General features: G+C 48.0%; 1 protein-coding gene across 1 annotated transcript in view; it reads right to left on the bottom strand.

Moving 5' to 3' along the window:
• Positions 1-8,959: 8,959 nt before the first annotated feature.
• Positions 8,960-23,589, bottom strand: part of LOC149327273 (lipase member M-like) — a 39,232-nt gene continuing 24,602 nt past the window's right edge. The window contains exons 7-9 of the mRNA XM_089564836.1: positions 17,377-17,448; positions 10,473-10,541; positions 8,960-9,214 (exon numbers count right to left, since the gene is read on the bottom strand). Coding sequence (XP_089420962.1) covers positions 8,960-9,214; positions 10,473-10,541; positions 17,377-17,448 — 396 coding nt within the window. The remainder of the gene's footprint in view (positions 9,215-10,472; positions 10,542-17,376; positions 17,449-23,589) is intronic.

Below are 23,589 nucleotides of genomic sequence, written 5' to 3'. Positions count from 1 at the left end.
GTTCAATCGGGCCGACCCTGCTATGCCAGAGGCCAAGAAGGTGCGCCACCTAATGCGCGGCGTAAAAGAGCAGCTATTTGCTGGACTGGTCCGTGACCCGCCAAGAACAGTGGCAGACTTCACAAGGGAAGCAACGAGTATCGAGCGTTGACTGGAGGAACGGGGCACTACGGACGTGAGGCTACTGTAGCACCCGCTTACCAGTACGCGCCTACGTCGCTGCCCGCCGAGGAGCTTCGGGAGCTTGTAAGAAGCGTTGTGCGCGAGGAATTGGCGAAACTTCGCTTGGAAGCTCCACAGGCCAGTGTCGCTGCTGTAACGGACGTGGTCCGTGTCGAAATTCGCCTCGACCTCCAAGGTTAGGCAGACTCCACTCACAAAGCATCGCATTATAGTTGACGCAAACCAGCGAGCGTTGTGCCAGCCGCCTTATCGGATCTCTTCGAAGGAACGTCATGCCATTCGCCGACAAGTTCAAGAAATGCTCCAGGACGACGTGATTCAGCCGTCGACGAGCCCATGGGCATCGCCTGTTGTTCTAGTGGCGAAGAAGGATAGAACCCCACGGTTGTGTGTTGATTACAGGCGTCTAAACAAAGTCACTAAAAAAGACGTTTTTCCTCTGCCGCGCATTGATGACTCCCTGGACCGGCTACGCCACGCCACGTACTTCTCGTCACTAGATCTACGCAGTGGCTATTGTCAAATCGAGGTGGACGAACGCGACCGGGAAAAGACCGCATTTATTACACCGCATGGTCTGTACGAATTCCGGGTGCTCCCTTTCGGCCTGTGGTCGGCTCCTGCCACCTTCCAGCGGATGATGGACACTGTGCTTGCCAATCTAAAATGGCAGTCCTTCCTCGTCTACCTGGATGACGTTGTTACCTTCTCCGCCACGTTCGAAGAGCACCTGAGGCGCCTGCGGGCTGTGTTTGCCGCCATTCGTTCAGCCGGTCTTTCCCTCCAGCCCGAAAAGTGTCACTTCGCCTTCCAGGAGCTGAAGTTTCTGGGTCACATCGTGAGCGCTAAGGGAGTTAGCCCTGACCCCGATAAGAACGGCCGCTGTCGCTGCTTTTCCCGTTCCAACCGATAAGCGCAGTGTGCGCCGCTTTCTGGGTCTTTGCGCCTATTATCGGCGTTTTGTGCAGAATTTCTCCCAGATGGCTGAGCCCCTCATCCGCCTCACGAAAGATGCCGAACCGTTCTTCTGGGGCCAAGAGCAACAAAAGGCCTTCGAAGACCTCCTCACTCGTCTCCAAAGGTCGCCCATCCTTGGCCACTTCGACGAGTCAGTCGACACTGAACTACACACAGACGCCAGCAACATCGGCCTCGGTGCGGTCTGTGCAGTGGCAGGATGGTCTCGAACGCGTAATCGCATACGCAAGCCGTACCTTGTCACGCTCGGAGGCGAACTATTCCACTACTGAAAAAGAATGCCTGGCATTTGTGTGGGCAGTGACTAAATTTCGCCCATATTTATACGGCCGCCCGTTTAGAGTTGTCAGTGATCATCATTCGCTGTGTTGGCTAGCGAACCTGAAAGATCCCTCGGGGCGGCTTGCACGCTGGAGCCTTCGCCTTCAAGAGTTCGATGTCTTCATCGTTTATAAGTCCGGTAGGAAGCACAGTGATGCCGACTGTCTGTCTCGTGCCCCTGTCGAGGACAACCGAGCTGATCCCGACGACGATTCTGTGTTTCTCGGCGCCATCTCCACGTCCGTCCTCACTCAACACCAAAGAGACGACAGTGAACTCCGGCCTCTCATTGAGTATCTTGAAGGAAGCGCAGAGTCGCCCCCATGGGCCTTGAGGTGGCTTTGCTCGAACCTGGCTCAACAAGAGGTTGAAATAACCTACACCGTGGGAAAGCGAGAATGTTCGCGAAGCTCGCGGGAGGAAGGAGAAATCCTTCGATATTCTCATCGTTGAAAGTGTACATATTTGCACATGTTGGTTAATTGGTGACGTTTTCCTTTCCCCAATGTTTTATTGGGTGGATGTCTGTGTTGTTGCCTGATTGGTTACTGTCCCTCCGAGGGTGGGAACGCAGGGTCTAAAACGAGCTTTTTCGGCGGGACCGAGGGCAGGTTTCGTCACGCAAAACTACGAGTCAGTCAAATGTAAAGAAGTTTTCTTTTTGCTTGTATCTGTTTGTTTTATTAATTGTTAATAAAAAAGTTAACCTCTCCAGACGTGTCTTCTAGCAACGTGATTGAGCAATATGGAATCAGCAAGACGCCAAGCATAATTAATCACCATCAACAAAAGTTCCCTCTACAAGATCGACAGGGAAACTCAACTGCAATAGCCATGACTGGTTTGACGGCCAAGACTGAAAAGCAGGGACCGTGCAGTGGTGGCTCAGTGGATATGGCGCTCGGCTGCTGGGCCGAAAGACGCGGGTTCGATCCCGGCCGCGGCGGCTGAATTTCGATGGAGGCGAAATTCTAGAGGCCCGTGTACTGTGCGATGTCAGTGCACGTTAACCCTAGGTGGTCGAAATTTCCGGAGCCCTTCACTACGGCGTCCCTCATAGCCTGAGTCGCTCTGGGACGTTAAACCCCAATAAACCACACGAAACCAATCAAAAGCAGGGAGTGCCTTGACACTGAAATTTAAGCAAAAGGGGGGCTTGGAAACGATTTGTAAGGCAGCTCCTATTGAAGCACCTTAAAAAACGTTTTGTCAGTGTTCCATTCGCAACAACAACAAAAAAAAACTCGTTGAAAACAATTGAATGCCTTGTGCTTGTGTTTTTTTGCTGGTTGTGTTTTTTTTTACGTTGACGAAAATACCTTTCTTCATTTCATCTTTAAAGAAATTCTCCACAGCTTTTCGGGAACACATTTAGGAAAACGAGTAAGGTCTTTTCAGAATGCCACCGCGTTTTAAGTGAAGAATTTTTTGCCGTAAGAATTTTGCGTTAACGCCACAGTTGTACAGTTTGGAAGTTTATTATGCATACAGAAGAAAGAAATTTGTATTGGCTCTTGCAATGCGCCAGTCTTGAGCAATATTTTTATTTCAATTATCGATGGAAGAGTGAACAAGCAGTTGGATGAAGATAAGACTTTGAAGACTAAGATTTTTATAAAAATTTTTTATTCTTCCAAACAAACAGCACGCACGGTCCCATCTGAGCAAAGTGATGTAGTTCCAACACATAGACTGGTGGTTTGAAAAAAAAGGAGGTGGCCGCCCAGTGCAACGTTGAAGGCTCTCTGGTAGAGCTGAAGTATTGTTCGCTGACCGGCAATGATCATCAGGTCTCAAACAGTCTACAAAAAATTGGAGGCTTATCAAGGTTAAGCCCAGTGGATGCGAAGCATGTCCTTAGCGTTTGGAGGCATCTTGACCGCATACACGCCCGGCGCAAAGACGCTGGCGCGGTTGCGAGCACAGAGACTGACGCGACGGCGGGCGCGCGCCGCCTCATCCCTGGCGTGACGTCACATATCACGTGATGCAGCAGTGGTGGCGCCGCCGCAGCGTCGCGCGCGACGGAGCGAACCGAAGCGTGGAGGCCGCCGCCGGGCGACGTCCGACGGCGCGATTTGAGGCCCCATCTGCAGCCGGTGTGACGTCATCACGTGACGTCACATCATGTGATCTCACTTCAAGGTCAATGGTGGCCACCGCCGGGAGGCGACCGACGGCGCGATATGAGGCCCCATCTGCAGCCGGCGTGACGTCATCACGTGACGTCATGTCACGTGACCTACTTGAAGGGCACAAAACTACAAGTGCTTTCGAGAAGCTTTCAGGCACGCAAAAGAACCTCTCCAGTGCCCGTAACTCTTTGTCATAGCCAAACCTGATGATAATGGTGATGAAGGATACCGGAGTTCCTAATATGAAGGACGTGCCCATTCGTCCATTCTTTCTTAATTCTCTCGATCAACACCACTCATTCTGGGCTCTGTTCACTAAAATAACCCACCTGTCTCCTTTGTCGCTGTGCACTGCGCCTCCAGGAATAATCATACACCACGAGAACAAGACAGGGCGCTTCCACCAAGAAGCTGGCTGTCTGTCTTACTGCCCTGTGGAGCCACTTAATCTTTGTGAAACTGATACCGCGCCCTGTTTCCTAGCCATATCTGACTTCCTCATCACCATAGACAAATAGCGTCAGGGCTCCTGTGTCCAGCTCCTCAGGGCAGCCTAGAATGACCATCCACCCCCCTAAACTTTATATTGTTGACAATACCTTTCTCTACTGCCGCAATCAGAGCCCTTGAGGGCCTCCACTACTGCTCTTCATTTCAAAGGCCATGTACTTCTGTCCAGGAAGAACTCCATGACCTGGAGCAAGACGGACACTTAGGCGGGTCCCGCACATGAGCTCGAGTCCAGTACCGGTTGTTTTGAACTAAATGCATTTCTATTGTAGCATCCCGCGTTACCTCGACCATAAGTACTTTAAAAACATAGGAAAAACATAGTACTTTAAAAACTCACGTCGCCTGCTAGTCTCGCGCAAGACTAGCAGAACTTTTCTTTAACTCGCGCAAGTCTCGCGCGCTAGAGTTCATCATGTACAAAACAACGGGTTAACTGGGAGGCTAAAACGATAATTGGCAAGGGCATAGAATGGTTTTTAAGGAGAAAGCCTTTAAAGGTGCACTGAAGAGGAATCTGAACTTGTCTTTTTGCCGCGGGAACTCGATCTACACGTTCCGAGCTTTCTTAGAAACTGCGATTTACTGCCCTGTGTGGCCGATTTTTCCAATTAAATCGAATTAACGTCCGGCTTCCGCCTTTTTTTTTTAAATTCTGCCTCGTACGGTGGGCGGAGTCGAACAACGCGTGGAGCGCCTTTCACCCAGTCCCGTGGCGGCTTGCCGCTCTGCCATCGGCGGAGTAATAGGTAGTAGCCCGTAGTAGTAAATAGTCCGCGCGTATTTTTATTTCTTCGGGCTTATTTTGCGGCTATATTATCTGCGAATGAAACTATTTATTCATGGAAACCTAAAAAACAAAATAAAGCGAAAGCAAAGCCTCCACGGGACTAGGTGAAAGGCGCTCCACGCGTTAGTCGACTCCGTCCATCGTACGAGGCAGAATTCGAAAAGAAAGGCGGGAGCCGGGCGTTAATTCGTTTTAATTGGGGAAATCGGCCACACAGGGCAATAAGTCACTGTTTCTAAGAATGCTAGGAACGTGTGGATCGAGTTCCCGCGGCAAAAAGACATGTTCAGAATCCTCTTCAGTGCACCTTTAATGGCTCCTACTCGCGATTACTCTGTCCGTGCTGTCATTACATAAAATGGCTGTGATTTGTGGCGTTTACAAAAGATGCCGCCGATAATCCACATGCTACACCACCTTCCTGCCAACGCATATGCAGTTCTCCTTGTCTAGCGTAAGAACGGTGGAGAGCATTGCGGGAAAGGCTTTCGCCTCACCACACTTTGGATCACCAAAATGCCCACTCCTAATTTTTACGATGTTATGGCAGTAATTTCCAAGATTCAAAACGATAATTATAAGTGATTAAGTATCATCTCATCTAAGCACACATTATTTTGGGCAAGAATGCTGTGGTAAGAAGCAATGTTTTAAACCGCGCGGTGGAACGTGGGGCAAAACGGTTGACTCCAGAGCAAGTGATATCACAAATTGCGCGCTGGCGTGTACCGATGACTATTTAAAGCTTTCATTAAAAGTTCGTATCTTGCTAGAGTGGTATTTTTGTATATACACAATACCAAACTGTTTACTGAAGATGCATATGGTGTCCGTAAAAACCTTGTTTATTGTGGGAAGCGAACTATTCGAATAGCAATGCACTCATAGACAACTTGGCAACTTTCTACCAATTTGCAGACATTCCAATCATTCCTTCATCCTTTGTCCAGGAAACATCGCACTTTCTTGAGAATAATAGAACCGCTGAATGATGCTGCCACTATCCCGTTTTTGGTATACCAAATACGGTAGCTGTTTGTTTACATTATGCCGTCGAAGCCATTAGCATTATTTCGCAACACGAGGAGCTCAATCTAAAAAAACAAATGGCAAACAAGGTATCTAGATTGTAGAATTGAAGTTAACCAATGAATAGAGTTACGGCGACAAGTCAGATGCTAAAATGAGAGGTCACAAGTAGTTGAAAGATTGAAAAACTTCAAAGAACCTGGGTATGCTCAAAAAGCTGGGTATATAGTTCGCAGAGGCAAGTGCGCTATCTGGGTATTGCATTGAAAGTGCCCGCACCATTTAATATGATATCGGGTGTAAGAACGCTGTGAACTATACGTAGGAATACTACCTTTTTTTCCTAAGTACAACATTTTGGATTGAGCATAAACGAGAGAGACGAAGACGAAGTGGAATGACTGGGACGCTGTTCTAAGGCACTCTGACAAACTCTCCCTGTCGTTGTTACCTCGGCTGCTGCAGAGAGAAATCTTTAAAGCTGTTCGATGCCCGAAGCTTTCAGGAGCAAGTGGATACCAACCACTAAAGTGAGAGACAAGAAATTAGAATGCTGTGACAGTTTAAAGAGGCGCTAGACATGACGACATGGAGGGGATCGTCGGATTCGATCCCATTGAGATCCAAGTTGGGAGTTTCATAAGAAGGGGATGCGGAAGAAAATGAAGCCCGGGATCCAGCTTCGCTTCAGTGGAGCGATGCAGATTCCATGAAAGCTGTGCAAAGAGCCAAGCTGAACCGAGAGCTATTGGGACGGAATGATGACATGGAATGTGCCAAGCTGAGCCCAAGAAAACGCAATTTTTTTCCTAGAGCTCCGGCGCGGGAAAGGGGAGATGTCGTAGCAATTATCAGACCAAGAAGCGATTTAGACTTGAAAAAATACAGAGCGAACGTTTGGAATTTTGCTGCGGCCACTGCTTCAGCAACTGGCCGGCCCAACATAAAAAACGAGATCAAAGATATAAAATTAGCATTTTTTGGTAAGCTGACCCATTCAGCGTTTATATTTCTTTCTAAGCTAAGGACGTCAATCCTCTGTACTTTCGTTGCGAAGGTAGTTAATTAATTTTAGAGGGAGGCTGTAGTTTTCTTTTTGCGACATGTTACTTCTACTTTTAGGCTGGCGACGCCGTTAACGCCAGAAAACTCCGATTCAATCCTGCCGCTATAATGATAACGAGGTAATGAACCGGCGCCCAACTTAACATACACAATGATCCGAAATGTTTCCTGCCCGTTCAATGACGGATAGGAAACTTGAAGCCCCTCCCATTGATCCATAATCAGCTGTCCATCGTTGCACGCGGCCGCCCAATCCTTGCAAATTTTCTGACCTCATCGCAGCACCTGACCCCTTTTGTCCGCGGATGTATTGACCTTGTAGAAGAATCTACTCTGTTGTACGGAATGACTGTCTAACATATGTTACGAGTTTCATAGGTCTCCTTCTTGATTGTCGCTGCGATCTTGTTGACTCGCGTTTGCTGCCTAAACCAGCAACTCTTTTTGTGGCAGTTAACGTAGCTCTGCATATACTATGTTTTATAGTTTTTGCTGTACAGTAATTGAATTCTGCCTTTTCGAGCCTCTCAGTTTCTGCCCTGTCGATCAGCATTGGTAAGGTGAATTTTCTTCTATTCGTACACTTTAAAGGTTCGGAGGAAGTGCTGTTCATAAAATTGGCTCGACATTGAAAAATAATTGCTTGAAATTTAAATAATGTTCATTGCTTTTTCAGTGTCTTCTTCGAAGTCGCTGCTTGATCTAGCGAGAGGCTTTCTTACGATTTGCTATACCCCAAAACATATCGGAAAGTGTTTGAATACATCACTCTTGAGGCTTTGTTTTCATCATATTAACTTTAAGGTCTAATTTTGTTATTGTGTATTTTTATCCTCCACCAAATAAAGGCATTATGAACTTACTTAGCAGTGCATAGCACTTATTTTACTAAAAACTAAGCATTGCATAATGTTGACGGAGACGATTAACAACGCTTAATAAAGGACAAAGGGTACGAGACACCGCGCAAGTGTGTGTCAAGACTGTTTTCGCTGCCTCCTCTCCTCTCTGTCAACCTTTACCAACGCCCACATGATCTCTCGTTTTGCAATACAGAATATTTTTATGACTAAAGTGTCGACGTGATTTACATCATTTCTTATCCGCAATAGCCGGTGCCTGCAGCTGTTTTTTAGATTAGTTAGGGGTGCTGCCTCACACAGCTGTATTTAAAACGAAATACGACGAATAAAAGCTCCGAAAAAATAACATCTGGCATTCCTGAATATTCACTACTTCTCCTTCAGGCATAAAACCACCAGCTGAGGTTGTAACTAGCGAATTACTGTTTGTTTTCTCGAACTAATTTAACTCATTGGATTGTCGTGAAAGAGCCTGTAGGGCCTCTCCGTTAAAAGAAACATATCCACTCGATAACCACGTGCTAGCTTTGTTATTGACAAAGGAGAAACACTGCTGAACTTAAGCCGCTTGCTTTAGGAGTGTGCTGTCTAGGATTACGGTACTCTAGAGGCCATGATCAATGTGACACCGGGAAATCCGCTGCCGAACAGTATTTACTTGCCTGGGAGCCAGCACCGCCTAACTGGTTGTATTCCTTTTATTTCGGTTGACATTATTCTTACAGTAGTTCGTCTCGATGTGCATGGTAAATTATTACAGCGGCAGAAATTTGAGATACTCCCCTTGGGAATCGTTGCGCAGTGCCGCAAAGCTGCACGTCAGGTGAAGAGGCCAGTCACTGCAACCAGGGGCGTCCATACTCTACATAAAAATGGCGAGGCCTTTGCAAGATATGTCACAGTCAGGCCTCTTGGAGTTGGCGAGTTGGGCATTGTTCCTATTCGAAAACAAGCAGAAAAAGCGACGACGACGGAAAAAGGGCTTGTATCATCGTGTATATTTTGGTGGTCAGCTTATGGGGCTTCCTTCCAATGAGTGGCAGACCTCAGTACGTTCCGAATTCCATGAAATCCGCGGTCTCATTCTACGGTTCTCTACCAGAGCGGCTATCGAGTTCGTCAATCATCAGCTTATGGAGGAAATCCGTGGCGTTATATCCGATACCGAAGTCACCGTGTCGAAATTCCCGCTGCAGAACTACGTGGTGAAAAATCAGCCTTGAGCCCAGCCTCTCGTTAAGATCAGATACGTCCCTTGGGGAGGCCAGGGTGTCTCCGTCGGACGAAAAGAGCCCCACCCGGGCAGTGATGCGTTCCAAAGGATACGGAGGGGGCTTCGCCTAAAAGAAAAAAAGTTACAGATGGATAGATCAATCTCCTGAGGAATCCAAGCGCATGTGGAGGCGTTCAGGCAATGAATTTGGCCGTAGTAGAACATTCGTTGAGATAAAGCGGAATGAACTTGAAGGATGTGTACTTGACCATGCATTCCCGAGCACGATCTATCAAAGAATATTGCAACATCACAGAAGTGATCATCTTTTATTTTGTCGTGTACTTTAATATGCCCAGATTTGATTTTTGCAGGTTATGGAGCGAAGATATCCCAGTAGTCCTCTTAAATTACAGTAGACCGAAGGACTGAGGTGGGCACTTATGGTCCACTCGAAATAGAAAATCTATCTTCATTTGGAGTGTCTAAGTCTTCATAGGGTGATTTTTGTAATGCTACAAACCCAGACCAAAACCCAGCCAGCACTAAAAACTGTAAACACGTTGAGAGCTGCGCCGCAAGTACGCATGGTCCCGTTAACTACGGCAAATTATGCTCAGGTTGTAGCTTCCAGGCAGACGCGCTTTTGCTCCTATAATTTTAAAGCAAATTATAAACACTCATTGCGCTGCGGTAACGTATGCTCTTCTATGGTCGACTCTTTACAGGTTTAACATTGCTTTTAAACAGCTTAACGGAGATCTTGGTGTTAATACCCCAACCCCCCGCCCCCCTCCCAAAACAAAAGCACGAAAAACACACTGTCCTTTCGTGATTCAAACAAAATGGCACTTGATCGGAAGCATGCCCAGAGGAGAGTGCGCTTTAATTCTTGTTTCACGCCAAGCGGCAAGTTATTTTCTTAGTCGAAATTCGACACCTTGATAATGCATTTTCGTCGAAATAATAAATATATAGCGAGTTTTTTCGTCGTGAACAGAAGTATTACCTCGGTATGAATTGACTGCAAAATCCGTCATTCTTCGCCGGACCTTTCCGCCGAGTTTCTCCTAGTTATCATGAGATATGGGTTCTCTTGAGGGAGACTTCGCAGTCATTTTTGTACTTTTGAGGCGCCAAACGTGATCGTTGTTAATAAATGACTCTATAGAAGTTGCTAGCTGATAAGCTGTGGTGACAACAAAACTGTTTGAATGATTTCAAAGAGCATGCACCGCCTCACTTTGTTGTCGCACTCTTTATTTCGGTGTTCTGATCTAGAGCGCCACAAAGAAAGAAAAATCGGAAGCAACACTTGAGCAAGACCTTATCATGAAAGTAATAGGCCCTGGTGAAGAAAAAGAACTAAGAAAATGCTTGTTTACCTGACCGTAGAGTCTATCATTTTCTATACGTCCATGATCGTACATGAGGAAATTCTTGGCCCTGTAAATCTGCATAATAAAAAAAATGTACCACATTAAACCAAGTGCCTATTTCTGTGGCGTTGTGATCACTTTTCCAACTGTGTGTCTGTCCTAGAATAAGTTTGCCGTAAAATTAAATGTTTCCCGCGGGACTGAAATTAAAGGTCGGGCGGTGCAGTGGGAAGTTGAGAAAAATATGAGCAGGGGCAAGTGGCAGGAGGCCCGGTACTGGAATAATAAGGATAACTCAGGAGCAACACATTAGTTTTGGGCGAGAAAGTGAGTACGATTTTTTTGCGAACGGCGCTACTGTCAAATTACGAGCAGTGGTTGCACGAAAATTTTTGAATTTTGGTGCTAGACGCAGCTGCTGTCATTTGCTCAAAGCCCAGGAAGCTGCACGTTCTCAACTTATTTTTAGAGGACACGAAAATTGTTAGCAATACAGATTCCCCAAAACTAGGCTTAATTTTAAAAATGTGTTTTTATTTCCTGGCGTTTACTTGGTTGAGGACCATAATAGTTCACTGAAACCTTTGTAAGACCAGCCAAAACGTTACAGCTAAATATCCCTGTGTGGTTGCTCATTTTGCTCAAGGGTCTTCACGTACAATTAGTTCACGAGAGCGCTAGAGTATGGTAGAGCGAAATTGCTGTTACGTGTTTTCCTTTTTTCTTTATATGCTATGATCTAATCATATTTTCAAAAAACAAAGTCCGCGCAGGGGCTGCTTTGCTCCAAAAGATGTTATCGGAAATAACGAAATGCCCTGGCACAAAATTAGTGCGGAACTACTAATCGTGACGTTGCGAGACTAGCAAAGTCATCTCTTCCCTCTGTATGTCAGGTTAGGCGCCCAGCAAAAACAGTTCACACCAGCATCCAAGACTGGGAGTCGAACCCCCGTGCGCGAAAAGCGCCGAGGCATACAAAGGCCTTTGCGCGAGGCCATTAAGCCATCGCCCCTCTTTTTTTTTTTTGAAGCGGAAGCTACGCTAGGCTAGCAAAAGCGCATTTCGCCGTGCCTGCCAAAGGCCACTACTGCGCATGCGCCGTTACCAAGGCAACCAGTGCCATGCCAGCTATGGAGCCGCAGCTGATGCGCCGCACTGCGCATGCGCAAAGTCGCGCCGCGCATCCGGGATACAATTCGGAAGTGATGCGCTCGCTCCTCGGACGCCCACTGTGGAAGAAGAGCGGCCGTACTCGTCACGACAGCAGAACAGCCTGCGTGAAATTGAGTCTTCCGATCCAGAAGTCGTCGCATGGTACATGGCCAGCCGAGAGCGTAAAAACGAGGCGAAAAACGCTCAGCGGGCGGTCGAGATGCCCGAAGAATGAGAGGAACGTCTCGCGAAGAGACGCCGCCAGGCTGGTGAACGACAACGACGGCGTGTCGCTACCGACGTGTCAGTAGACGACACTGCTTTCGTTACGTATCTCCTGGCCTATCTGAGATAAGCAACTCCCAATTTTTAAAGATGGTACTATTTACAGTAAAGCAGTGTTCCATCGCCACAGCCGAACGCGCCACGCATTAAACTGCATACTCGCAAAAAAAATCGGATGGAGTAGAAAGCTACGAAGTGCATTTAGCAACGCGAATTCTAGCGGCATTTGAAAACAAAGAACGAAAACCCAGGACTAGAGCGGCCACTCCAGATTGATGCTACCTAATCTGAAGATATTTAGACAAGAAAGTAGCCCAGAGGCTATCCTCAGGCAGTATAAAAGAGGACGCTATCCTCAGGCTGTATAAGCGAGTGCTTGTCGCCTAAAGCAAACCGGTGAAAGAGGCCGAGAATCAACCTGCGTTCTAAGATGACAAACTAACTGATGGTGGCGGTCTTCCAACCCCGAAATAGCCAGGGAGGCGGCGCACGAGGCTGAGATTTAGGCATCAAAATTGGCGCCAGTCAAGGGACTTGGGGAACATTGATGTGATATGCGCGGGCAGGTATGTGGCGCCCATTCGACAGGATGGCTCGAGAGTTGAGCGCAAATTTCATGGCACTGCCTACTCTGAAAGAAAGGACTACAAGTATTTCTTTGAAGTAATAGCTTCTTCTTTGCGCTGTAAATTCAAAAGAAGGATTGAGTTATTTTATATAGAAATCTTCCGCTAGCAGTAAGAAATGATAAGTGCTTCTATTCGCATATCTTTCTTTACACTGCCTTTTTAGCGAGGACCGTTTCGGAAGTGCATGTTGCGCTGTTCACAAAATTTTTAGACTAAGTTTCCAAGAGGGACAGTTATTTGCCCGAAATTCGGATTAGGTCTCTTTAATTGACGGTCGCGCATACTCTCACTGGCCTGGCTGATCAATAAAACACAGAACCTTAAAGATCGTATGTTGATAAAGAGGAGTTTGAATCTATATGCTGGTATCACAAACTAAAATTTTGGTCTAAGTAAAATGATAAGTTCGTGGCCTTCATGTAAGTGCCAAAAAATAACCAGCATCCTAAGAAAGGATATGTCTAACGAGCTAATTCCCCTGAAAGGGTAATTATATCAGAAAGCCTTAGTATTGGTATTAGACACCTATGAACAAGAAACTCTGCGGTAATATGAGCATTTCTTCGATAAATCAAGTCTGTTGTTGTTAGCACTGATAATAACTCGTTCTTTAAGCCCTGCTCTCATGACATCTCTTGAACAGAACATTTGCGACAAAAACAATATTGAACAGATTAAGGACGACTGTGTTTATTGAAACTAAACACATTGTTCATTCCATGCATTTATTTGTAAACAAAGCTCGCTACAGCAATGTGACAGACAAAGCACTGCAGGAACAATACTAAAACAGTGGAAAAGTCTTTTGTCGTTTCCTGAAACAAAGATTTTTTAGAATCACAGGTAAGTCTTGCCAAAAAAACCCTTAGGTGGATGTCTAATCTTCGGTAACCGGCAATGTTCGAAGCAAGCTGATACCTACGTCATTGTGACGACCCATGATATTCTGAGAAATGGAGTAGAACCTAAAGCTGTATGCGGACACGTTTTATTCTAACAGGTTTAAGGATCCTTCCGACGGTTCGTGCGCAGAACAGAGGCATGAATGCACTTAGAAATGAATTAGAATGATGGAAAAGATAGAACAGAAGAAGACAGAAAGATAGAAAAAGCGCCAACAACCGAGTTTATTCTGAAGAACACTACCTTTTATACGCCAGTACATTTTCATTAGCAGTACATTATGCGAGCCAGAACAAGCCAACAAGAAAATAAGAAATAAATTACGGAATCAAGATCAAATATATAAATAAATCCAGTGCATTACTGATCCCAGGAGAAGGTATAAAAAATTCAGAAACACGATACCATGACCGAATAAAAATATCTATACATAACGATCTGAAAAAATCCAGTTTCCGGCCATTCAGTCTAACCGACGAAGCGTTTGCACATAGGCCCAACTCCCTGTATGTGAAATTCCTCATTACATCCCTTTTAACTCAATCTCTGCCTTTTCTGACAAACTTTGCCCTCTCCAGCACAGATTCGCAATCTTCACAATTTCTGCAGTGATCAGCGAGGTTCCCTCTTTTATTGTTCTTTTATGTTTATTTTATTTATTTATTTATTTTTACATACTATCGGTCCAACCTGCAGCAAGATAGGAGTGGACACAACATCAAACTTGTGGCATACTCAGAACAGCAGTAACAAGATGCAGTCCATACAGTAGAAACAATAAAACAGTGTTAATAAAGTAAAGTCATAAAATACAGGTGCAAAATTCGTTTGTTCCCTTTGTTCTCGCTCGCTCTGTCTTTTTAACAACGGCTGCTCTGGCCAATGTAGATACGCCCACACTGGAGAGGTTTCTCTTAGGTGACTTCCGGCCTGCATTAAGTACATCGCAGCCTATGCTTTATAGCGCACACTGGGGGTCGTTTGTCATCATAGAGCAAATGTTTGCAAGCTTACATGGTGTTGCAAACACTACGTTCACCACGTATCGGCCGCCTATCTTCTTGATGTTAAGCGCGATTTTATGCATGTACGGATTTACTGCAGCAGGCTTCTTATCTATCTGCTTGCTTAGTAGAACACCACACGAAGCGAGTTTGAGCTTTTGTAGGAAAGTTTCGCAAACAGCGGTTATCAAAAGGCACGGAGAGCCAGCAATGTTTAGTCTTTGATTAGTTTGGTTTATCGGGGCTTAACGTCCCAAAGTGACTCGGGCTATGAGGGATGCCGTAGTGAAGGGTTGTTTCGTCTTTGAGGCTGCTTGCAAAGTCTGTCAGCATACAGTGTACGCATGATTTTGAGAGGCTTGCAAGAACGTCATGGCGATGGTTCGTTGAATTAGTTTCGAATGGGCACTGCAGAACGGCATGAGGCCTTTCTTGGAACGTGGGTTGTGCAACCAACACACATGATCTACGCCAGTATAGAGTCGAAATGAACGTCCAGAATGGAGATCTTGCCCCCTTGAGTTGAGGTAGTTCCCAACTGAAGCTAAGGCTTTGGGAATTGTCTCTAAAAATGTTAGGAACATCAGCAACAGCTTTGTCAAAGTTAAAAGAGGTAGGCCCGGCGAAAACAATAAAGTAATCATCAACAAAGCTGAAAACTCGTGTAACATATGCGCTGTTTAACTGCGCACATATGCGCTGGTCAGTAAAAGCTAAAACTTCTGGTTAAAATCAGTGAGACTGGATTGAAGATAACATTAAAGTAAAGATATAATATAGCCACTGGCAATCCCAATGGCGCTCTGAAATCTTCATCAAAATCATTTATGCTCTCAAGAATGGCTGTAAAGAGGCCGTCGTGATGAACAGAGTAATAAATTTTTTGTAGATCTACTGAGAACGCACATGATGTATTATCAAATCTTGCTCTTACTACTGTCAAACCCTTATTAGAGTTCCTAATAATTTCAACTATGGAGTTGGCAATCACCTAAACTTACCATACTGGGCAAATACAAATTGGAAACAAGTAACGAGCTTTCCAGGAGGGTTAAATAAAAGGGTGTCAGCAATGTACAACTGGAAAACTTTGGAAAACAAAAAAAAACAGCTAGGAAGAGGCTCCGACAGAACCCTTGTTTTGATATGACTTTCATTGTGCTTATAGACCAGAATTTTGAGCCTCTCCCGGGCGCGGCCATTTTGCGCCGACTGGCGCGCCGCGGTGCGGGCGTTTCTTTGGGGACTGCGGCGCTAAAAAAACATTGTCGAGCATACTTCCGCTGCGTGGCTGTGTTGCAGGAAGTATTTACGTTATTAAAGCGATAACATTGACGTATTTTAATGACATTTAGTTTGACATTCAGATTAATTGTGCCGGCGCTTAGAACGCGCTCGTGTTTATATCGAATTCCGTCTTGGTGCTCCACCGCAAAGAAAATTTTTGTTCAATATCAAGCATTAGATGTGCGGCTAGCATGCAGTTCCAATTACCATGCACTCTTATTCCTTCCTGCCGGCCGGCCATAAAGCCCCCCTCCACAAACAGCGCCTTCTTGTCGCCGCGCCAGTTATCAACAAATTACCCCTGTGAGCTCAACTGAGTCGCAGTGCCAACAGAAAACAAATTTTGTCATGGTTTATGCAACCTGGTGCATAAAAACGTACTTTCGCTTAATTTATCAAAGCTTGATTAGATATGAGCAGCTAATCCAGCTTTCACTAATTCTGAGGTTCGAAGTCGCGTTATTTTACTCAGGAGCTCTCGCCGCGTGTGAGAGCGTTGCGTAGCCGTTTGGCTAAGTGTAGAAAATGTAATGAAATCGCGCATAGTATTTTCCTATGAATAAGGTAGATACCGCACCGCTGCGGTGGTTCAGTGGTTACGGCTCTCGGCTCTGGCCCAAAAGACGCGGGCTCGATCACGGCCGCGGCGGCCGAATTTCGATGGAGGCGAAATTCTAGAGGCCCATATACTGTGCGATGTCAGTGCACGTTAAAGAACCCCAGGTGGTCGAAATTTCCGGAGCCCTTCACTACGGCGTCCCTTATAGCCTGAGTCGCTTTGGGACGTAAAACCTTAATAAACCAAACCAAACTAGTGTAGATACCAACAGCAGAAAGATACTATAGATAAACCTTTACCCCCCAGATCCCTCTGACATGCGTGCGGAAAAAGCAGCTGAAATCGGTAGCAGTCGTGCTTACAATCGTGTCATGAAATGTGTTTAATGGGAACAAGAGCAAGCTCAGCGCAAGGATGCCGAACACGTACTGGTGATCGAAAACACGCGCTCCGTCGGGACAACCTTCAGTCTGCAGCTCGCCTATCCAGTTACTATACTCCACTGAGTCAAATCAGTAGATCTACATTCTGATGCATAAAATTATCATAGATGATATCGCACGTAAAAGGCGACAACAAACGACACGACAGCGCAGAAATCTCCTTAGAAGTGCCGGTTTCCAGTCCGTACACTACCTGGTCGACTACCCTCGGATGTCACGTTAACGAGTAACTGCGCGCAAGATAAACGCAGTACTGTCTGGAAGAGGGAAAATGTGAGTAGTGACGCACAGCACACACCATCATACGTTAGCTGATGAAGCACAACAACGGCAGAAGCGAACACGGAAACATGCGTTCTACGCGCGGCGCCGGCGCGACCCGCAGTCCCTCAGGCCGCGCGCGCCGACAGATGGCGACTGGTGTCGAGAGTAGGAGCGCGCCCGCAGCCTGCGTGCGAGGGTAAAAAAATCTGGTCTATACTTTAGTGATAGTGGTGAATATACCTTAATTATAAGTGTTTACTCTCAATCTCGCAAGAAAGCATACGAAGCACTAGTAATGCGCAGTTTGCTGTTCTAGATGGCCCATTCACTGCGCGGTCTTCTCGAAACTAAGGCCTTTGGAGCAAAGTAGCTTTTCCTTACCTGTACGAAGTGGCGCAGGTTTTGATACGAGGTGCCGACCGCAGTGTGGGGAAGGATCACTGGTACTCGTGTCTGAAAGAAGGGACCAAGAATGCTAGCCTGAGTAGTGTGAGATGTCATTTCCAGATACGTTGCATTTTATTCTTTTCGCTTCTAGCATGCTGCTGGAGCGCTGAACACATCTCCAATTCATTGAGGGCCAAAACTTTATGAAAGTGCTATTCGGTGCGACATCAAGGCGTCGTTAGAACCAATATTTCACAAATCTACGTGTTTATTGCCGTTTCGACAGTTTTTTCAACTAGCGAACTCTGATATTAGTGCCTTTCGTTTAGAATAACCTCTATTTTTAGTTAAACACCGCATAATCTCGTTCACACGGCCTACTGTGCCTTCAGTTCCATCATACTCCCTAACAAGGAATATATTTTTTACTTCGAATTTTTGCAAGTTCCTACATGACTTGGGAAACTTTTTCGCTCAAAATAATTTTGAACACAGCAGGGGGAACTCACTGATCAGGTACTCATAAAACAAATGCAATCATCATTAAGCTACGCAACAAAAGTAGATAGCTCGAGAGCTTTTACCAGGTCATTTCTATAGATATTGCACAGTACTTGGAATAAAACGGATCCCAAAGAGGCATCTGTGTAAGCTACTAAGAAACTAACTGGCTCCACAGATGTGCCAAACTATTTCTTTGCTTCCTAAGTATGATGTGGTCAAAATTTTATCTCAAATGGAATACCTATGGTTTCTACTCTGTCAGTAATTTATCCTGATGGACTCTATCAAAGTTTCGGCGTGGTCTCAAAGTGTCATATCGACAAGACCAACATCATCGTGCAGTTTTAAAAGTTAATCTGTAATGACAACGAGCTATGTACTAGTAGAAGCTGCTGGTCGGGAAATGCGCTTGGCGTTAACAGGAATCAAAGTGCTCCGAATGCTCTCATATCTGCCGCGTACATTGTATTGCTCTCTGAGATGGAATGGTTATGTCTAATAAACACTCCTGCACCTTATTACTAAACACGGCTGCATCGTACGGTATTAATACTAATATTACAAATTTCGCTAAAAACAAATCAATAAAACAAAGTACTAGACACTATGTTTCACATTCATTCAACTGAAAGCCCAAGGCTTCCTGAGATCGTCGCACGTTAAGCCTATAACTCTTCGGTGTTCGCGTTATCAGAACTAATGCTTTTCTGAATTCCGGCGCCATCAAAGAGACTTTCTGAGGTGACGGCTTAAGCGCACTGCGCTCATTTTTGCGATAGCCCTTCAAACAATCTGCTGCAGTTCATTGAGTACAGTCCGCCATTTGCACCACGATAGTTGAAAAGTCCGGGAAGTTTTAACTGCTCCGGTCAGTGCGTTTCACTTTTCACGTTCTAAAGAGGGCCACTGCTAGAACGTCTTGTAAGGAAAACTTTGGCATTTGTTGGGAGCTAAAAGGGAATATCGGCGACATTAGAGGGTGCAAGAAAGACAAGGGGGCTGAGGTGTGGCCATTCTACCTAATTAAGTTTCTGTAGCAGTGCACTCCAAGCAGTCCCAAAAAAGGGCCACCGAGGATCTCGAGAAGCGGTTAGCTAAAGACTCTTCTGACTTGTCCTCGCAGCAAAAACGATATGCGAAATTGCTTGGCGGTCTGGCAACACCGCGCCCACAACTTCCGGTTTCCATCTTGGTTCGGTCGGGCTCGTCGAGCTGGTGCATCGTTTGCTATGCGTACTTTCTTCTTGTGAGTGGAATTTCAACAGGCAAGCTTCAGCTGCTGCGTTATTTTCACAGCTGATCTTTGACCAAATGTAGGTGCTTTCAATAAGCGCCAGCTTACTCCTACCGCGTCCTCAGCTTCGCTTGAAGTCTGGCGCTGATGATCGCGATAATCGGCACTCGAAAGTGGGTTTGAAAGTCGAACCGTGACCGTGTGCTGTTGTCGTTTTAATGCTCGCATTAAAGCACCATTTCAAGCATCACGCATTATCATGACTATTTTATTCCCAGGTGGACGGGAATTAATCTGGTAGGGTAGCGAGCGGTTATTTTGCGCTGAGTGCGCACGTGTGTTGACAAACATCTGTGACAGTGATAACTTTCGTTCGTGCCGACGCCAGGAGCTTCGTGCATTGCACTATAATCACACAAGACCCTCAACCGGCTGCGTAATTCGATTCCTTTACTGTAATGTGCAATGCGCATCCGCGGTTTCCAACGTCACCGTTTGTAGGGTCTGCTCGCGGGCAGGTCAAATCCCGCGCCGCTCACCGCGGGTAGCCTCGACCCCTTCTTCCCGAGTGGTGGGGCGGGGGGAGCGAGGCTAGGAGGAAGCCTTCTTAAGGCGCGACCGCGAAGGCTTGCTCTCTCTCTTGGACCAGCCCTGCCAGAGGACCACCTGACCCCGCTGCCCCAACGACGCCCGACCCTCTGCCATGTGAGAATAAACCTTTTGTACAAAGACCTGCCTCGAGTCACTGTCTCTGCGCCCCCCCCCCCCCCCGCGCAGAGGAATCGCCCACAAATAATGGCGCCCAGCGTGCGGCTTTAATTAACACCTTGTGGACGATTTCTCTGCCGATTTTGGGACGGGCAGCCAGACTCGTGGCAGGCCCTCTTTGTTCGGGGCCACGCCGGACCGCTAGGGTTAAGGAGCGGGTCAGGCGGAATGTTCGCGGGGTAGCGACTTGTGTAGTGTTGTAAATTTGTTAGGGGTTTTGTGTTATTTATGTAGTTTTCGGGCGTTCTCTGTTGTGTATTTCCGTGTGTTTGTAGATATATTGTTGTGTATACGAATGTTCTTGTTGCCATGAGCAGTTAGCCGGTGCGGCCGGACAGTTAGCGCGAACTATGCCTCCCAAAAAGGATGTTTCAGCCACGGCTTTGGATGGCGGGGCAGCCGGTAGTGAGACGGCCGACGCGGCGGCCGTAATAGGGCAGGTGACTGAGATGTTTGCCGCATTAGCCCGTCAGCTCGGTACGGTGGCTGGCGCCAGCCAGGCCGCAGCATCGGTAGCATCGGCGACAACATCGCGCCCGCGGATAAATATGGAGGTCCCCTCCTTTTCCGGGTACACGGACGCGAAATCAGTCAACGAGTTTTTACTACAACTCGACGACTACCAGACGGCTCTAGGCGCCCCAGATGACGTAATGCTAGGGCAGGTCCTGCCTGTAGCACTCGTCGAGAGCGCGGCGCGATGGAGGCGCTGCCAGCCGACTTTCCAGTCGATGGCGGACTTCAAAGACCGTTTCCGCGCCGAGTTCTTGCCGCCTGATTATGAGCGCCGGATGCTGGAGGAGCTCGCGTTGCGCACCCAACACCCAGAGCAAAGCCTCCTCGAGTACGTACGCGCAATGCAGGAGCTGTACAAGAGGGCAGATCCGACGGCAACCGACCGAGATCAGGTTGCGCGTGTGATCAGGCAGTGACATCCACGCTTTAAGCCGTATCTGCGGGGCCGCAGTTTTACAAACCTCGAGGCCCTAGCACAGAAGGCCAAGACCGTGCAGGCGGATTTACTGGCCGAACTGCGCTACCAGCCGCCCCCCAGGCCAGCCGAATCGCTGGAACCGGGATGCGCATGGGATGGAGGCCGAGAATACACGATGAGGGCTCGGCGCGCCGAGGTAATGGCCGTGGAAAGGCAGGCGGAACCCCCTGTTGTCCCTCGCGCGCTAGACCCGTACGCGTTTGAGCAGCGGCGACGTGCCGGCCTCACAGGCCGCGCGCCGAGCGAGCGTCAGGAAGGCGCGGAGAAAGGGGAGAGTCGTCCCCAACCGCTTCGTGGAACGAGGGGTCCTCCGTCGACGCGGCGGGTGAACGACCGGCTTTGCTGGAATTGCAACTAGCCCGGCCACATGGCACGCGAGTGCCAAGCTAGGCGTATGCAGGGAAGCGCCAGACGCTGGCGGTGATGTCTGGTGGCACCGGCCTTTCACCGTCAGCGGGAGAATTTCATGGTTGTCAAGGCGCTAGTAAGGAAAACAACTCCCGCGCCGGCGACGGGGAGGCCTTTGTCTCGCTCGCCTGTAGAGCTCAGGGAGTCGTTCCGCGCTCAAGCCCATTTATGCTAGTGCAGTTAGCGGGTCGCTGCTACTCCGCACTCGTAGACACGGGCTCAACGCTGTCACTGGTCGATGACGAGGTGTACGAGGCCTGCCGGATAGGTAACATCCGTGTCAGACCGGCCGAAACCCCGTTAAGCTTAGCAGCTGGGGCGGCAAAGGCAAAGGGAGCAGTGCGTCTTACGATGCGCTTTGACGGCAGAAAGCGGAGACATCGCTTCGTCTATCTGCCTGGCTTGTCGATACCAGTAATTCTGGGAAGGGATTTTCTCTCGAGCGAAGGCATTGTGCTCGACATGGGGGAGAATGGCTATCGTTACAGCCCGCTCGCCCCCTCATTCCCTTCGAAAGCGCACCCTTGCCCGGCTGTCCGGCACAAAAGGTGGGTGTCCACACCTGTGCGACAGAAAGGCAGGTGAGGTCCCTCGAGATGCTGAGAGACGGTGGCCCGTTAGAAGTGATTATTGCGTCTTTCTCAGGACCCAGTAGTCAGCGCCGAAGGCTCGCGGAAACTTTACTCCCGTTTTCGGATTGCTTCACGGAGAAACCGGGCAGAACCGACCTGCTTCAGCACGAGATTCAGACGGGTGATACGCGCCCTTTCAGGTGTAACCCGAGGCCGTTAAGTGCGCATAAGAGGCAGCTTCTCGATTGTGCCCTTGACGAGATGATTGATACCGGTGCGGTGAGACCCTCACAAAGTCCCTGAGCGTCACCAGTGGTTCTAGCGCCGAAGAAAGATGGATCGGTCAGGTTGTGTATTGATTATCGTAAGCTCAACTCACTGACGCCTACGGGTGCGTACCCTTTTCAGTCAATCGAGGCTGTGATGTACGCGTTAGGGAACGCGAGGTTCTTCACAGTCCTAGATGCAAGCAGAGGGTACCTGCAGATTGAGGTGCCCGAAGTTGACATTGAGAAAACCGCATTCACCTGCCACCGCGGGCTCTTCGAATTTACTCGACTCCCGTTTGGTTTGTCTAACGCCCCGAGCACGTTCATGCGACTGATGGACATCGTGCTGGGCGATGCAAGGTTCAACTACGCCATGGCGTACCTCGACGACGTTGTGATATTCTCACAGTCGTTCTAGGAGCACCTCATTCACCTGAATTTCGTTCTCGATAGAATGAGACGTGCCGGTCTAACCATTAATCCAAAGAAAGTGCAGTTGGCATCGAAGAGAGTGAACCTCTTGGGCTTTATCGTGGATGATGGCACGCTGAGACCGAATGATGACAAACTGCAGGCAATTCTGAACTACCCCTGCCCCATGGATGTGAAAAGCTTGCAGAGGTTTTTGGGGATGGTTGCGTTCTAGAGGCAATTCATCCCGCGCTGTTCGGAGCTTGCAAGGCCGCTGAACCTGCTGTTGCGTAAAGGCTCGAAGTGGGTCTGGGGCAAGGAACAGAGTGACGCATTTGTTGCCTTGGCTCGCGCGATAGCGAATACCGCTAGTCTGCGCCTCCCCGACCTGAACAAGCAGTTTGTCTTGCAGACAGACGCTAGTGACTACGGTGTTGGAGCTGTTTTGTTGCAGGAACACGAGGGCAAATGCGCCCTGTCGCGTTCGCTAGTCGCACGCTCACATCGGCGGAGCGGAATTACTCCGTGACCGAAAAGGAATGCCTGGCGATCATGTTCGCATTGTCGAAGTTCGAAATGTACCTAGACGGAGCGGTCTTCACCGTGCAGACAGATAAACAGGCATTGACTTGGTTAAAGAGGCTCAAGAACCCCGCAGGCAGACTCGCGAGATGGGCGCTGACGTTGCAACGTTACGCGTACGCCATCGAGTACCGCCGGGGCAGCTTGAACAAGGTGGCCGATGCTTTATCGCGCGCACCGTGGAAGGCTGGCGGAAGCGCTTCAGAGCCGCAGCCCAGCTTTGTAGAAAGCGGCGTCACAGCTGTTGGAGAGGAGGAGAGGGCGCACGGGAGTGTCGCGCCCGGTTTGGCGAAAGAGCAGACGGACAAAGGTACCGCACGGTGCTGTGAGAGAAGGGAAGCACAGCAGCTCGTGGCGGCGACCGCTCGCCTGCCAAGGAGCGAGGCAGAAAGAAATCTGTCTTGGGGAGTAGCGGTCAGTAGAGAAGAGCTGATCGAGGCCCAGAAAGCAGACGGTCTTTGCCAG

This window comes from Amblyomma mixtum, chromosome 10 (genome assembly GCF_055824585.1).
Source record: "Amblyomma mixtum isolate Tamu chromosome 10, ASM5582458v1, whole genome shotgun sequence".
Lineage (NCBI taxonomy): Eukaryota > Metazoa > Arthropoda > Arachnida > Ixodida > Ixodidae > Amblyomma > Amblyomma mixtum.
This window is presented reverse-complemented; position numbering and strand designations above follow the sequence as displayed.